The sequence below is a fragment of the Condylura cristata genome, unplaced genomic scaffold, assembly GCF_000260355.1.
Source record: "Condylura cristata isolate star-nosed mole 26May11 unplaced genomic scaffold, ConCri1.0 scaffold00007, whole genome shotgun sequence".
Lineage (NCBI taxonomy): Eukaryota > Metazoa > Chordata > Mammalia > Eulipotyphla > Talpidae > Condylura > Condylura cristata.
In genome coordinates this window covers 14,022,887-14,040,491 of record NW_004567108.1, presented here as the reverse complement: position 1 = coordinate 14,040,491, position 17,605 = coordinate 14,022,887, and the positions used below count along the sequence as shown (strand labels likewise).

At 48.0% G+C, this 17,605-nt stretch overlaps 1 protein-coding gene across 3 annotated transcripts in view; it reads right to left on the bottom strand.

Annotated features, from left to right (window-relative positions):
• The window catches only part of PDZD2 (PDZ domain containing 2), a 207,979-nt gene that overhangs the window by 70,864 nt on the left and 119,510 nt on the right, over positions 1 to 17,605 (bottom strand). For all 3 annotated transcript variants that reach the window (XM_012721834.1, XM_012721832.1, XM_012721833.1), the window contains exons 2-5: positions 16,653 to 17,151; positions 8,556 to 8,698; positions 5,886 to 6,018; positions 2,135 to 2,290 (exon numbers count right to left, since the gene is read on the bottom strand). In XM_012721834.1, coding sequence (XP_012577288.1) covers positions 2,135 to 2,290; positions 5,886 to 6,018; positions 8,556 to 8,698; positions 16,653 to 17,151 — 931 coding nt within the window. The remainder of the gene's footprint in view (positions 1 to 2,134; positions 2,291 to 5,885; positions 6,019 to 8,555; positions 8,699 to 16,652; positions 17,152 to 17,605) is intronic.

The window sequence follows — 17,605 nt, the reverse complement described above, 5'->3', positions numbered from 1 at the left end:
GTTTCTGATTCACCAGATGAGGATGTGACAAGAGGGTTTGCATTTCTACCAAGTTTTCAGGTGACACTGATGCTGCTGGTCCAGGGATCTCACTTGTTTTTTTAAATAATAGTTTATTTTTACATCATTTTGTGCATTTTTGGGGACCACACTTTGAGAACCACTGCTCTGTGGACAGCTTTATGTCTGAATATGCCTGGAATATAGGTGCTGTTGGATACTGGGGGGTCAAAGAGGTACACTTGACTTAAAAAGTTCACAAACCTTCATTTTTTTTTCTTTCTTTCCCCAAAGAGGCAGGTTGCACCAAATAAACAGGAAAAAAAAAAAAAAGATACTATATTCGAGGGGAGCAGTGATGAGCAGATCTGGGAGAGAGATGATGCAGACAAGATACTTCCAGCAGAAGGGAGTGTCTCAGATAACTTGGAACTTTACAGCCTCTGGGAGGAAGGCAGTGCTGAGATAACTAACCAGAGGCACGTGTGTCATGCCTTAGAGCAAAGGCATCTCAGTTCCTCTGAACACCAGCTCTCCTTTCCACGGGGATCTGGGTCTGCAGCTGGGGAACTAGGGTGCCCTGCGGGCCTGTCCCTGTACCACCACCCCCACCCTGGCCGGGTTCCAGGTGAGCATGACCTGCAGCGGGGATTGTATTGTCCCTCCACAGTGACAAACAGGCAAGGAGCTCTTCCTTATTCTCCGCCCAGCAGCGAGCAGTGAAGCCCAGAGAGATCAGCCCTCATCTGAAGAACTGGGGAGAATGGCCCAGGGGAGGAGAGTCGTTGGAGCAAGAGGCATGAAACAGAAGAGTCAGAGGCCTGGGACTCAGTCTGAGCCCCATGGACAGCAGAGGATTCTGAAGAGAAACCTTAGGAAGTGGTGAAGGAACAAGAGGAGGTCACAGGCAACTCCCTTCCCTCTTCCAGCCAGGCAGATTTCTCGGTTCTGTTGATAGGTGCCCGAGTTAACTGTCCCTGGGTGCTGTACCAGAAGAAATGTCCTGAGGAGTGGACTCCTGTTTACAAGTTGGAAAATGTTTGTCCTCAACAATGGGTGTATACAACACTTCTAGAGAAATTACAAGGAGGCACCTCTTTAAGACTTTTCCCTGCCTTGACTGGAAAATTGAGTGAATGCACTGATCTTATTAGCAAAACCCTTTACCTCATATTCAAAAGGAGTTGTCACAATAATTACAAAAGCCTCGGCTGTTAATGATGGGACTGCTGTTCCCCTGGAGGGGCCCTTCGGGCAGTCTACAACATGCGTAACCATACTCGGTGGCCCTGAAGTTCCAAAGACCCAACAGAAAGGGAGAAGGAATGCTTCTACCTCAAACTGAAATACTATAAAAGTACTGAAAACAGAAAATGTATAAAAGGAATAAGAAGCAAAGGTTTTGTCTCCCATGTTTCTAGTTATAAGCAAGATGAATTGGCCAATGACTGTCCATGCTGTCTAGGCTCAGTGTGGGTGGAGGACGGTAGGGTTCCAACAGACAGAAAGCATATTCTTTCCTCACAGCTTAGATGGGGAAGAAGAGCAAACAAGAGACGATATTAAAAATGCGAGATCTGGGATACAGAGAGGTGACTGAGCACCACACCCAAGCACAGGCAACCTCAAGCCTTGGACTCTTGCCCCAGGCAGTGTGAGGGCAGGCTGCAGGCCGGAGCGCTGGGCAGTGTGTGCCTTGGGACAGCCAAGTGTGGCTAAAACCGAAGACGCACCTATACAACTGAATGGCTTAGTGCTATTTTACTGTTCTGCTTGCAAGCAGAAATCTGTTTAAGCTTCAATTCACAAACAGTAGCTTTCCAACACTGTATCGAAAGCAGCAATACAACCCTTGCAATCTATTATTGAGCCTCCTAGAAACTGAGATATGTGCTAAACTCGATACCCAGTTGCTCTCCTACTTGATTCCAGGAAAAAAATTTTTTTCATAATGGAAAGAGATTTACCCTCATCAATTTTTCTGAAAGATTCTGACAGAAAAAGAAAGAACGCACGGTGGTCCTCTCCCATCCTGGCGTCTAGTGGACTGTCTCAAGCTTGTCTTTCTGGTCCTGACACTCATTTCAGGAAACCACCACCGCACAGAGCTGCCCGGGAAAGAGAGGCCACTCACTGCTCCCAGGACGGAAGACGAGCCGGCTCCTTCGTCCTCTTCCCCGCCTGCCTCCTGGTCTTCGTTGTCGGTCCAAGAAGACACGTCTTCTACTGAGCTCGTCAGGTCAGGCAGACTCTTCGACGTCAGCCTGAGCAGGTCCTCTGCAGAGGTTTCCTATGGGACACAAAGGCCCACGAATTACCCCAGGGCACCAAGCCACTGTCCGTCAAGGTCGAGGACAAGCTTGCAATGCCAGCTGTGGGGGTCAGGGGCTCCCCATCCAGAGACTACATGGCATGTGGATTCCACATATCCAGCACCAGGTCAGGCGTGTGGAGACAATTTAAGCACAGACTAATTTTTTTCCTGAAGAATTTGTGTTTCTTAGATCAAGGTTTTCACAGGGAATTGAAGCTCTCCGAATTTATGATCTTTCATTGCTGTACCCTGGTCCTGCTCTCAGGATAAACCCCTTCACTGGCAGAGGTCGGGCATCTCCCGCCTCACTAGACTCAGCTCTCGATTCTCCCCCTCCGGTCTGTGCCTTCCGCTCAGCTACACCGTCTTCCCATCAGATGTGGGGCTCCCTGCCTTACCCCCTGTGCCCAGACCAGCCCAGAGTAAGGCCACGCAGGCAAAGCTTGAACGGGCCTCTTCTTCGGCAAGTCTTCCTGGGCCATCTCGGGAGGCCCTCCATTCACCCCCCTTCTGCCCCAGCGCCTTCATGACACTTCTCACTCGCTTGGCAGTGCAGGCTGTCTCCCCCTGCCTGCCTGAGAGCTCCTGGCCCAACCCAGAGCCGCTCTCCAGTTCTTCCTCCTCTCCCAGCTGCTCATCTGTGAGCAGATAGTTCTTAAGACATTCGATTGGTTATTGAACTATGGCACCAAGGTGGAAACTGGTAACATCTTCAAGGAAGGCAGCATTGGAACAACATTTAAAGGTCAGCAAAAACAAGGAATCAGGCTCCATGAAAATGAGATCCTTTGAAAGGGGGCATCATCAATCAATTGACACCGCCCTCTCCAGGCACAGGTAAGGCCGGGGGCGGGGGTTTGCCAGGAGCAGGCAAGATCACAGAGGCCACATGAGCATCCGGGAAACACAGGTGCTGAGAGGTGTCCTGATGAAGGAGGCACACAGGCGCCAATCAGGGGCTGCAGAAGGTTCCAAGGTCCATTCCTGAGTTTTCAAGGAAACTCGTGGAAGGTGCTGATCACTGCACCCCTTGAGGGTAGACAGAAAAGAGAACACCACATGCCACTTAACAATACATCTCACAAGCTATTCGTGAGTTGGGGCCTGGTGACAGTGATGCCTGTGACTAGCTAGATGCTGGTTCCATCTTCCAGGAACCCAAAGGCGATTCGTTCTAGATCAGTAATTGTGATGAGTACTCTGTTAGCCAAGGAGCGAGCGTTCTTAAAGAGTGAGTCCAGTCCTCTTCTGTAATGTCCACTCGGCTAGCCCATTATGATGAGTCAGAAAAAAGGAAAGATGAAGGTCCTGACTGGTGAGTGAATCGTGCAACAGCCTCAGAACCTCTTGGTGTAACAAGGACGCTGTAGAAACAGACTTCTAATGTGGAAAGATTCTCACTGCATGCTCCTCAGTGTAAAAGCAGGTTAGAGACAACACAACCATTTTAATAAAAGGTATAAACATAAACTAGGTGTAATAACATGTGACCATCATAGAGACCAGGCTGTCTCCAAGACCTTGTCACTGGCTACATTATTCAGGGACTCGTAAAGCTCATATAATTCACCTAAAAGCCCCATGAACAGTGAGAACACTCCGAGGTAGAGACAGCAGCTTGCTCAGGTCCCACAGCTTTTAAAGGGCTGTAATGATTGTGGGTATGGGGGTGGGGGGAGCTGTGTGCAGGTTTAGAAGCTTTCTTAGGTTTGATTCCATTTGGGAGAAAAACTCGTGTGCGCCATGGCACAGACTCACAGGGCTCCTGTCCGGAAGGGCGGATCCTGGCCCGTACTGGTGGGACAACATTTTGTTTTGTTTCTACTCTCTATTTTTTCCCCTGGTTTTTCTCCATGAGTGACCGCCTATTACCGGTATGGAAACCTAGACTGAGAACAGTGAGAGGAATCTGTAACGCCATGCATGTCCTTCTAGGAGTAGCAAGTGAACTTGTAGGGTCTGAGTTCATTCAATAAAAAATGTTCTTAGCACCAACATGTAAGCCAGGCACATATTTGCATGGGAATGGGAGCCACTCTCCTACAGAAGCCCCTCTATTTCCAAAACACCACCATAACATTTTACACAGAAGGGACTATTGTCTGCAACAACAGTAATTTACATTTTTATGATTCCTTACATTCATCCAGTCAAATACTCTCCCCACCACCACCCCCCCTTCAAATAATAAAGACAGAAACAAAGCCTGGGCCTCACTTGCTCCTGCTGGGTAGAAGGAGATCCAGGTGCCCAGGGGGCCTGCTTCTTGCCTCCTCTGCCACCCAGCTGCACGCCTGGGATGGTAGAGACCAAGTTGGGGTGCAGGCTAGGAGCTGCTAGTTTACTGCATTTATTGTATCGCCCAGGTGACAATGGAACATGCCAGAGTATGGGGATGGAGTCGCCGTCTGAGGCTTGAGTCAGCTTTAGGGCTGGGCTCAGTACAGACGGGTGAGAGCTGATGGTTGGACACACAGGATGGACATCCAGTCCTTGGCCCCGGACTGCTGCTCAGCACTGCATGGAGTACAAGGCGAGTCCTCGCCCCAAGACCACAGGCGTGCTGCCCTTGATGGCGCCTTCAACGGGGCAGTGTGGTCTGGGAAACATGAGCATGGACGTCCCCACAGAGCCAGGATGAAACCCGCTTCTCCCACCCATTGCTTGCTTGACTCCTGGGCAAGCGAACTGCTCTGCTTTAATTTCCTCCTTGGAGTGGAAAGAACTGCTAACTGGCTCATGGGATTTGCGTTAGGAATTAAATGGAATAACAGGCAAAAAAGCACCTGGCAGCCAGTGGGCATCCGAGCTATGTCCGTGTCCTTTTCTCAGATCACTGAGGAAGGCCACAGATTGGGTGCTCCGGCTCCCCCTTCTCCAGGAACTAGTGTTCAAGTCGCCCCTTCGTTACTCGTCTTCCCCTGAGTGAGCTGCTTGGTTCTATTTCATGTTTGCTTTGTGTCTGTAGATAATGGCTTGACCCACAAGGTTCCTGCTCTCATTTTCCAAACCAGCAGGAGAAAGAAATCAGCACAGACATAGTGGTTTGGTGGACACATGTCATGTCCGTGTAGAAGACTCAGTGGTGCTCAGCTCTTCAGTCATGGCCTTTGGGAGGCTGTGTGTGTGTGTGTGTGTGTGTGTGTGCGCGCGTGCGTGCGTGAGTGCGTGTATATGTGTGCATGCGTGTCTAAGACCCATGATGCTTTTCAAACTCTTGTCTATGCTGCCCTGTGGACTTCTATGTCTCCTCCATGGGGGGGTAACTGTTGTCCACCTCGTCCTTCCTTCCACCCTACTAGTCTTACCTTCTCCCTCATGCGAGTCTTGCTTTTCCATCTCCTAAATATGGCTTTAAAGACTCTTGAAAGAAGACAAAAAATAATAAATGCACTCCAGCTAAGGACCTTCTCCTTGGCTTGCACTGTAGCATCATGGCCGGTCAGTGTGGTCGTGTGCATGTACAGGTGTGCACATATGGGTGTCTGTTGCCTGGGGGTGGCATGGGGAGGGCTCACATTCCCACTCCCCACCACCATTAAAAGTGTTCAGGAAAACAAACACGACCTACCTTGCTGGCCACCACCAGCTGCACCATGCCAGTGGCCGAGCGGAGAATGGCCACTGCTTCCTCGTGGGAGAGCCCCACCAGTAAGTGGCCGTTGATCACCAGCAGCTCGTCTCCTAGAGACAGCCTGCCATCCCTGCAGAAAGGGGGATGGAACACGCCCGTCAACACATTTAGGGGTTGAGATGGGGCATTTCCCTGTAGCTGAGGAGGGTCACGGAGGGGACGTTATCACCAGGCTAAACAGGCCACCACGGAGAGCTGGGGAGGGCACAGCTTTATGCTTGGTTCTGGCTGGACTCCACAGTCCCACTCTGTGGCGTACAAAGCACCATGAATGTAGTGATGAGCCTGTTTTAAGTCACCATCATATCTGGCGGTCAAGGTTGGTGAATTGTGTGCCATCCAGGTGGAGAGAATGAGCAGCATCCAGACCCCCAGGTTGGCAGAGGCCAAGCCACTCTTTTCTGGCGGCTGCCTGCCACCTGCCACCTGCCTCAGGGCAGAGTCCTGTGCCAGCCAACTCACTGGCTGAGCCCCTGCAGAGCACCGGTGTCCTGAGCTCGCCATGCGTCCTTGCTGGGCCTCACCGCCTTCTTCCCAGGAGACACGCCCCAGCAGAGAGCCTCTGGCCTCGTGTGACACCACAATGTCTGCCCCCCCACTCCACACAGCTATGGACACGGAGGACGATGTCCCTCAGTGCCTTCTTATCCTTGTGACTCTGAGCTGGCTTCATAAACAGGAGGGTGAATACAAACTAACCCTCTCCCATTTCTTTTATTTTCCATTTTAATTCCACCCTCACCCCTCCTGTTAGTAGTTAGAATGTCCCCCATGCAAACTGTATGCTTTAAAAACAGACACACACACAACTTCCGAAGAAAGGTGAAAGTGGAGAGGCCCACCCCGCACCCCTCCACCCCCTCAGAAACAGTTCATGTTGAAAACAGTCAAGAACAGTTCTAAGCAAGCTCACCTCTGGGCACAGCAATTTCCTAATTATCAACTTTCTAAGAATGTACTGGAACCTAAGACCTAGAATTAATGGGAAAATGACTCTGATGGAGTTCCTTAAAGTAGGTGCCATTTGGGAAGGTCAATGAGGCTCTCTGGGTAAAAACTATCTAGACTTTTTAAGATTTATTTATGCATAGAAGAACTAGGGTATAGGCCATATGTGTGGGGGGAGCAGGTGGAAGAGGTAAGAAGACTCACCAGAGACAAAGTGGGGAGCAGAATACGTAGACTGACTGACACACTGCTGAGGGGAGCAGAGGGTGAGACAGGAGAGGTGACCATGTGGGTCACCTCCTCAGCAGGGTATTGAACTCAGACTGTAATGGTGATATCATTGCGACTTACCCCCTAAGGCTAGCAGGGAGGCCCAAACTATCTAGTTTTGGCCCTTCAACTACCCTGCAGCCCGACAGCAGACAAGTGCAGTCTCTCTTATCTACAGTCAGGTGTGAGCACCTCATTCACCAGGAGGAGGCTGACAAGCATGCAACACAGGACAGCGTGGCCCTGGGTCTCTCTTTCACTTTCTATTCTTCAGATGAAATGCCTCCAGTTCCTTCCCGGTGAGAAGATCCCACCCCCTGAGATTTACTGTGAATGCCTCTTGGTGGAGGGCAGGTTAACAGCACTCAGCTTTCTCCCCTTAGCATCCAGGTACCTGGGCTAAAACCAAGTTCCAGGCTAGAGTCACCTCACTCATCAAAGAAACTTCACCTTCATATGTCTCATGTAACATGTGGGCAATAGACTGATACGTAAGGCAAACAGAAGATGCCTCATGTCCACGGGAGCCATTGGCTAGCTTGGCAAGAGCACGCATTATAGAGAAAGTAAAGACACGTGTTGCTTACCACGGGGAGATGGTCTGAGAAATGCGCTGCTGGGTCCTTTGTCGTGTGACATCTACCGTGTAACTGAACAAAGCCAGTTGGCGTACCTACTGCCACCTGCGTGATAGGACACAGCCTGCTTGGGGCACTGTCTGTTTTTGACAATGCTGTTGCTAAGCAACATCTGACTGTACACTCTTGAAACTCCAGAGGGACGTCTGCTTTGTCCAAGCATTGATTGCCCTGCTTCCGACTTCAGGTAATTGTTCAGATTTTTAAAAACATGTCTTGTAGTAGGAATTGTTTTTAGATCTTAGGGAGGAAAAAAAATGCACATTTTCTCTATTCTTTTCCATAACTGCATGGCAGAGACATGCCATAGAAGCCCGGGACCCTGGTAAACCTGGCATCCTGACATGGCGCATGGCCACAATTAAAACGAGCCACTTTCCCATGTCCTCAGCCATGGACCTGGGTGGTGGTGACGCCAGGGATGGATGTGGTGTTGTGTTGCATGGCAGTTTTGATAAGTAACTGCGTAATTACCAGCATCAACAGGACAAGAACATTTGTTTGAAACTCAATCTGGACTAGAAAGAAATGCAGCCTTTCACGGTCAGGAGGAGCCTGTAGCCTCTCCAGCAATTAGCCACTTCCTGTGCTCAGAGTTGTGTTTAATTAGAACTGCTCATGTCTGGTTTCCAGCAGAAACTTGATGAATGGTAATTACCAGCTGCTGACCCAACGCAAGTCCCAGCACCCCAGGGGTAAGAAGAGGGAGAGGAGGCGGCGGCAGGGGAAAGGGGGAGAGGAAACTAGTCACCTGTGAGCGGCACCTCCTTCCTTCACTTGAGTGACAACGATAGCGTGAGGTGAGCGCTTTGATCCTCGGCCTCCACTAACCTGAATTCCCAGCCCATCAGATTCTTTAAGCAGCTCCATCTTCCATATCCGGCCAACTTCCTCCTTGGAAGAAAAATGGAGCGCGCTGTGAAGTGTACAGACAGACACACGGCACTGACACAGGAGAGAGGAGCTGTCAGGTCAGAAAATTACTTGTTACCTGTCAACATGCACAGGTGACCCCAGAAGAAAACCTGCCACAGGTTAGACAAAGTCTGGTTGGCAGTGCTGGCTAATAGAACTTTCTACGTGTTCTGTATTTGTACTATCCACTATGGAGCCACCAGCCACAAGTGGCTATCGGGTGCTTGGAATAGCTCAGCTTGGCAGCCTAAGACACTGAAATTTTCATTTCATTTCAACTAGATTGAAACAGCCACCAATGGTCAGTGCTGGATGGCGCAGGAAGTCATGACTGAGTTCCCTGATGAGGGTCGGTTAATTGCAGCTTCTTCTTCCTGAATCTCAGATAACAGTGTGTGCAGGCGTGTGTGTGTCTAGATTCCTTTTACTTATGTACAACTATTAGTTGATAAAGAAAGACAAAAAGGTCCCAAGTAGGTGCCAATGCAGGAGACTTCAACTCAGTAGCTCGGGTGCAACTCTGCCACGTAGTACTTATGAAAGTCATCTTGTGCTTAAAAATCTCAATTTCCTTGCTTATAAGGTGGGGTAATTATAAACATTTGCAGGTCTGTCATTAGGATTAAGTGAGCTGTTTACAAAAACAAGGAGCAGAGATCCCAAAGCTTAGTAGAGACCATCAGTGCGGACAGGCTCCATACACTGTGCATTACATACATGCACATGTTAGAATTATTGTATTGAGCTGACTCCCAAACTTCCCCTAAAACATAAACATAAGGTCACTGGTAGGGGAAACCCAAAAGAGAAACTGAGGCATCTGATAGGACTTATGTGGACTTTGGTCTACATGCTCTTCAAACACACTAAAAAGTGCTTTATTTAACTCTGTTAAAATAAAAATCTACCCTTTTTAAAAAATGAGTAGATGTCTCAGTCTCTGGACTGCTAGTTAAGTTTTCTGCTTTGGTTTGTTCTTCACTTGACTTGCTATTTCATTCCATAGACACAGACGTGCCTCCTCTGCAGAAGGTGTGAGCTCTCTTGGGCATGCAGCTAGTAAGAGAAATGAAAGAAAACCTTCCAAAGTGGCTTACTGGGAGGGCCTGCCTTGGGTTCACCCTGTGGCTCTTTTCAGCGCTGTGTAGGTGGGTGGGGATCACTGTGCATCCTTTAGCATTGAAAACAAAAGCCATCTGCTTTCTTCATCTATTACAAAGGTCCAGTGGAACAATTAAGGTCTAATCCGGACAGGCCACCATCCCCTTAGAGACAGGCAACCTGCCCATTCAAGCTGTTTGCAAATGAGAAAGAATGTGAAGCATCTAGAAAATCTGAAATGCGCACTGTCAGAAACTAAAGTGAAACTTCAGGCAACACTAGGAAAACCAGATGTTGACTGGCCACTGATGTGTAGCAAGAGGAATGTCTGGGGAAATTAGGACCAGACAGAGACCTGATGGATCCCCCCCTTTTTCCAGCACGGTGCTGCTCAGAGGGGCTCTGTTACTCCAGCGAGTTGGAGTGCCAACTGTCTCCTTCATCTGCTGACCACAGACGAATGAAGCCTGTCTGGCCAAATGTAACTTCAGAAGTCACTGGCTTAGCACAGTAGTTCATGAACTTGTCAACATTCCCTATATCATCCAGCCATCTCCCTTTGGACTCCATGTTTTTGGTTTGTTGCCTCTAACCTCTGGAACACCTTTCCTTCTCCCTCATTCAGAAACAGCGTCCCTGGTCGTCAAAGTCTTCTGTAGCTTGAGCACTGCCAAGAAGCCACCCTGGAGAATCAGCGCCACTGCCAAGGTGGTGACTCCCAACACTTCAGTTCCTGAGAGACTTGGCCGAGTGGAGAGCCCCGAAAGGCACAAGGCCAAGGGTGTGCTGATGAGAGCTCTTGCCCTAGCAATCTGGGCATCCCACCCCAGCATAAGGTCAGCCCCCACGCTACCTCCCAGACTCAGGAAATAGTTGAGATCTAAACCAGCATGGTGGCTTGACTACTTTTCTTCCATATAGCCAAGGCCATGGCTCCTGGGCCTCCTCCTGGAGAGAAGAGCAAATGGGCCTCTTTTCCATAAGCCTGGAGTGGAATATAGAAATAAGAAAGCCCATTTGGTTTTAGTCTGAATTAGTAAAAACTTCCCCCTCTCGGTTACCAATTTACCATCATTTGCCCTTTCTCCAACCCTCCTTATGTTTAACCGAATGTATTAAGTATGGTTCCCAAGTTGGTGACAATACCAGACACAATTCTTTGTAGTGGTCCCCCCTTGCCCCCCAAAATTCAGATTTTCTCTAGGAACAGAGGGGAGGGGCTCAGTCCTCTTGGCTGTTGCCTGCCTTGGAGGCCAGGACTTTGAGTGCTCTCCTCCTCACTTCCTCCTGGCTCGAATCCATAAACCTACACTTTTCTTGATGCACTTGACGGCCTGCTTGCCCTTGAGACCTTGATCAACTTGTCTGGCTCACGTCTGGGTGACCTTGTGGAGGCCCACGCCATGGGGAGCTGCCCCTCTATGGTGCTGTGGCAGAAGCTGTCCATATGACAAGAAGCATGCGAAACTCTGATTGGGGGAAAAAGTAATGATCTAATGTACGTGCGGGTAGTAAGAGTTAGGATTGTGGGAGCCCAGTCTTAGCCCTGCTCAATATACAGACAACCAGGGCCAAGCAGAGCAAAACGCACAGCAAATAAAAATGTCCTCAGAGGGCAGAAGGAGTATACTACTCTGTAGTATAGTTTCCAATATCCCACCAAGAAACAGACCGTATCTTTCACTTTTATCCAGTAACATGACTCCCTCGCCCCAAGACTGAAAATTCAAAGAGATCAATGCAAATTTGCTTGCCCTGGTATTTCTTGACTATCTAATGAAGGAACTTGGAGAACACAAAGAAAGGCATGAACAGGAAGAACCAGATGTTATCAGCCCTCATTGTACAACTGTCAGTGTTAAATCAAGCTGCCTGTAGCTGAAAGCAGAGTTCAGTTACATAAAAGGGCAGAGTGTGTAGTTGATTAGGTTCAAAGGATTGGTCAAAACCAACAGGCCAACTGAAACTGTAATAAGAAGCCTAGTTCCAACCGCCTCCTTGTGACTCAGCTCCTGATACACACCTCAGTGTGGTTAAAACAGGCTTCTGCTCCTCCCCTGGGTTCTTCCCTCTCAACAGGAAAAAAGCCATCACCTACTCAATCGAAGGAGGACATACAGCCCCAAAGTGTGTGGGCTACCTTTGATTTCTCCTGTTTCCTGCATAAAAACCAAGAGCAGAACCCGCAGGCGCTACCTCTCAAGCTCTTCCCAAATCTACCTCCATCGGTGGTCTTCCTGCCAGCACCTTTGTCAAAGTCACCAGCGTCTTCAGCTTGGGTTATCACAACAGCCTGCAAGCTGGTTTCTCCTTTTATTCTTCAGCCCCGACCATCCACTTATTCTCCATCACACATCGGGAGTGGAAATTTTAATAAAGCATGATGCACTCAACTTAAAACTCCCAACAGCATCCCACGGGGCTTAGAATAAAGTCTTAGCTGTTGGCGATGGCACAGCAGCCTGTTCGCTCCTTCTGTATCACCTCCCTTCCTGCTCTTCAGTCTCTCTGGGCCTGGAACATTCTACCATTCTTGCCTTAGGGCAGCTACAGGGCTGGTTCCTACTGGACACCTTCTGCCCCCTCTCCTGTCACTCAGCCTTCAGCACACACACGGTCTCCTCAATGACATCCTCACTGACTCCAACGCTACTTAGGCCCCATCACGGCTCCGCTCGCTTCCACACAAAGCTAATCTTGTTACTATGGAACATTCACATTCATGTATTTGCTCACGAACTTGTGGTTCCTTGTTCATGATAAACGCCACAGACAGGAACTTAGTGCTTCGTTTTACAGCGGGTTCTCTGGCCACGGAAACAGGGCCCAGCACCTGCCAACACTGCACACAGGCCAGTGAATTCGTAACTACAGGATGCTTATCACTGGCCTGTGGTTCTCCTGAAGCTACTGAGACTGACGTTAAGAGGGTCGTCCCACGGGAGAGCTGCCTGCTAACCAGTGTTCAGACTCTAACTACAGCCCAGCAGCAGAGACAGATGCCTTTGAGACAGATTCCTTCTAGACATGGCCTCAGGCTTTTGTTTCCTTTCACATCAGCTCAAAGGGCAGTGACATTTTGTCAGCCTGCTGAGAAAAAGCCAAACCAGGCCAAGCTGGACACGGTAGACGTCTGTGTCACGCAGACAGACACACTCCCCTCACTGCATGAGCTCCCACATGCGTCTCTTCACTCGAGCACACAAAAGGGTTTATTTACCAAACAGGGGTGCGACACAAAAAGGAGCTGTCTCTGCAGCATTGAAATGACCTCATTTTCTGCTGGAACCCAAAATAAAAGTTTACAACAGCATCTTTGCTCCAAATGTGAGAAGATGCATCATCCAAGGAAAATTTTTACTGCAGTAAATGCTCTGGCTCTCGCTGCAAGCCTGTTCTGAGCCTGTTTGCTTCGCCCTTCTGAATTAGAACGAACACCAAGAAATGTGTGCCCATAATGTTAGAGTTGAAATCCCTTAGTCATGAGAGCAAAATGCTCAGTAAAGGACATGGGAGCCGCAGAAGTGAGGGTGGGGAGACATGAAGACAGACGGGACTTAGAAGATGCCACCATGAAGCAGGGGACCAGTTCACCCAGTGACCAGGGAGGGGTCTCCTGGAAGCCGGTCATCGTTGGGCTGTCTCTCCTGGATGCCAACACAGGGAGCAGCTGGGAGACACCACGAGTGTGCATCTCCTGGGATTCTCATCCTTTTCTGCAGATTTGGACCTGGGAAGCCTTCCTGAGCTCTCTGATAAGAACTAGGGGTGAGTGCTGGTGCTGCCCAAGGTGGACGATGAGTCAGACCACAATGGACACACATACTGAGGCCGTGAGTGAGTGCACCTGCCTGGAAAATGGGAGGTTTATTTTTCTTTGTGATGTGACTAAATTTGGTTGTATTCCTTTTGCCATGTAGCAATACAACAAATATGTGCAAGCAGACTTGCAAAAACTGTCACTTTGGATGAGTAATGATGATCTGGGAATAAGGAACACTGGACTCATTTCTACAAATGCTCACTTATGTCTCATGAGAGAGGCTTATTTTTTAGACAATAGGTCTAATTTCTGTATTTTCAAAAAATAATCTGGGTGAAGGTGTACCATGCATTAATCTTTTATAGAAATACCACCTTTTAATAGAAGGTGGTATCTGTGTAAAGGAAATATGTTTCCTATAGCTCCTTGAAGGGAGAACAGACTACAGAAACAAAGGCCAGGGATTTATTTTCATGTAACAAGTAACAGTCGGTGAAAAAGTAGTATCTGACAAATAAGAATGGTCTGAGTGATGGTTACAAGCTTTTTTGTAATTTATTAAGTCTTTGTGGATCTATTAAATCATTAGTAAGGCAGAAATGGAACAACAGTGACATATTTAATCTCCCACTATTCAAATGGAATGGAATTTATTCCCCCGAAGGCTTAAGAGGTAAATAGCTAATATTTGTGTTTTCTGGAAATTCCATTTTTGCATGAACTTGGGCTCATCCTGGTGTGAGAATAAAAACCCACTGAGATCAAGGACACAGGCAAGCCTATTGGTCGCGATTTCTGTGCCCCAGAATATGTGGGGAGTCATGAAGATCTGCTTCCTGCCCACTGGACCCATCCTGAGTGAAATCATTGAGTGGAGAGACTCTGCACTTAACGGTTGCCAAAACAGACATGCGTGAAAAGGTATGTGACCCACTCTGACCTCCCAAGACCGTAAGTGCAAGCAGGGTCAGTAATCAGTCTCTAGATTATTGACAGTTACAACGAATTCAATTCCAGATGAGAAGTCTCTCTTCCTACATGCATGTGGCTTTGAAAAATGCCCCAAGAGCAAGATTTGTTTTGTTTCTTTTTTTTTTTTTCACTGCTCATCTCTTCGTGAACATTTGACCTTGACTGAAATCAGACAAAGGAACTCTGAGGTGTGACTCCTCAAGAGAGCCAAATCCAGAACTTCAACTTTTATATTACGGACTTTAAGATGAGCAAAAGATAAGGACTCATTTAGAAGTTTGGGGCGTGTGTGGGTTTTCCTTTAAAAATCTTAGCTAGAAGAAATATTATTCTTTGGACTACAGACAGTATTCAACCTCCTAAAATACCTTCAGTCTTCAAAATCCCCTGACTTATTTTTTTCACCTTAGGCTTTAGGAGTCTTCACAATATCATCATTAGGGCAATAATCAAATCAAGATACAGTATTCATTGATAAGAAACACAATGCTTTTCTGGCCCTTAATTTGGGAGTAGTATACTCTTTTACTGTCCTTAATCCTTTCAGGGGGCTTAGAATTGGTAGGAAATCATTGCAAGAGACACTTCTCACTTGCTACACATTCCATCTGTAGACAATACTTCATCTTTATAAGGCTTCCTGAAGATTGCCCAGCTCCTCAATTGAAGGAATGTGGTCCCTTGAGAGAGGTTACTTTGATTCTTCTCAAACTGTTAGGGGGAAAAGGGTGTCCTGAACCAACTCTACAGAAATAGGTTTCCTGGACACCACTCCCAACCCAGACACCAAAACTACAAATCTCAGCATCACCAAAGGAAGGATTGAGGGGACCTGAGGGTGGAGTTAAGCAGCAAAGTTTGATATGAAACCAGACATGTGGGCTTTGTGGGGTCTCTCGGCCTTGTGGCTCATGGCTTGTCTCTTGGCTTTTCGCTGGCTTTTAGCATGCTATTCAGGGTCCAGGCCAGTGGAACTGGTAGGACACGTTAACCAACTTATCTCTTTTTCTCTCTCTTCCCTGAGTTATTCCTTTCCCTTTCTCTTTCTCTTGTAAATAAACCTATTATTAACCTTTGGTGTGTGCCTATAAGTCCCTTTAAGCGCATGGTGAGGACCCCCAATCAGGCAACCCAATTCACAATGGGTTGCCCTGTAACAAAACCACTACACAAATTGGCTACAAATACAGAGATGTGCATGAAATAGCCTCACTAGAAAGGACAGTCTCTCCCTGGGCACCATTCCCAGAATGCAAAGCTGTGGTTGATGCATCCTTTTTCTTCCATTTTCTACCACTGTGTCCTTTTTCTACCTCTTCGCTTATCCCTGGAGGGCATCTTACAGAGGATGTCAGGGAAGAAACCACTGAGAACCATTCGGGAAGGTGTAGCATCTTTAGGAACCCAGAAGAACACCATCAGTCAAGAGAACCATGCTTATCCTCAAGAAACTTAACAATGAGAGAGGGTTGCTTAGAATGGAGGAGACAGGGTGAGTCTAGAAGAACACCCATCACCATTCAGAATCAACCATATCTTCTACGCGTTAGATACGACCGACCTGACACCTCAGCTGGTTACCACAGCATCAGAGATTTCTATGAAGTTTCCAAACTTCATTGGACTTCAGCAATGTAATAACAGGATCTCATGAAAATGTCACTGGTTTTGAAATGTTAAAAATAAAAGCAGATGCTTCCCTGCACGCTGGACATCCTTCCTGTGAAATACCAAAGCTTGGACGCTTAAACTATCAATTGCCACCAGGAATTCTTGGCCTTGCAGTGGCAATTCCTCTAGTGACAAGAGTGATAAATAATGATGCTGTTCAAGTACTTTATCTGGGCCTCATATGACTCAAATTATATCACAGAAGGCTTGAATTTTCCACTTAGGCTCACTTGACTAGCTCTTTACTTAAGTAGAATAAAATGACTTGAATGTTTTTTTGTTTTTCAATGTCCTCTGATCATTCATCTTACTAAATTTGTTGGCTACTAAACGCAAGATCCATCTTACATATACTTTTCTAAACCTTTAAAGCAACTTGAAATAACATTTTAAAAATCCAGGTTCCACATCCCAACCGAACCTTACCCGGGCCAGGCCGTCACTGGACTGGACATCCGTCTTCCCAGGTTTGGAGTTGTGCTTGTCATTGCTGGCAGCCGGTGGGGCTTCTGTCTGTGGAGTCCTATGCTCTGTCGCTCTGTCCACTTCTGACCCATCCGGAGGGGACCCAGCCACCTCCTTGAGAGGATCTGGGCCGTTTGCTAACTCGAAGGCGTGACCATTTCCGGGCTCAGGGTGCAGGCTGTGGTGCGGCTCGGAGGCTGGGTCGCCGTCCAGGTCACAGCCAGAGCTGCTCTTGGACTCCTCAGAGGCCTTGGGGGTAGAAGGCCTGGAAATGACCCCAAACTTCCTCGCTCTCTTTCCTTTTTTCACAGTTCCGTCTCCCAGCTCCAAGTTTGGGGTCTCTCCTGGTTCAGAGCTGTGGCTGCTGCTGCCGTTGTAAGGAGAATGGACTTTGTGCTTGAAGCGCCGCAGCATGATCAGGTAGATGAAGCCTCCATTCCAGCACTGTTCAGCCAGGTAACTGCAACAGACGGAGCGGCCGTGAGCACCTCAAAGCATCCTCCCAAACGCGGTGGGGGCGGGGGGTGGGAGACACGCATTCAGTGGGCCACCCAGGACCCACGTGGCTAAAACCTGGCCAAGGGCTTGGGGTACACAGCTGTGAAAAGACGCTCCACACTCAATTCATCTTTTTAATCTATTCATTCCTTTGTTGTGGATGTGAAAAACCAGCCCAAACCAAACCAACCGACCGAAAAGCTCCACGAACTCAAAATTATCCATGCAATCCCCTGGGAGAGGTGCCAGAGAAATATTTTGTACTAATAGAGTCAATTTTAACATATGATTGAAAATTCTCTTCTGCTCTCTTGGCAACTTCTTGCATCGGAATCAGATGAGAACTCCCATTCGTATGGCTCTGCCTGAGTGACTGAAAGTCCCCAGGGGGAAGGTTGAGAAAATAGACGGGGGTG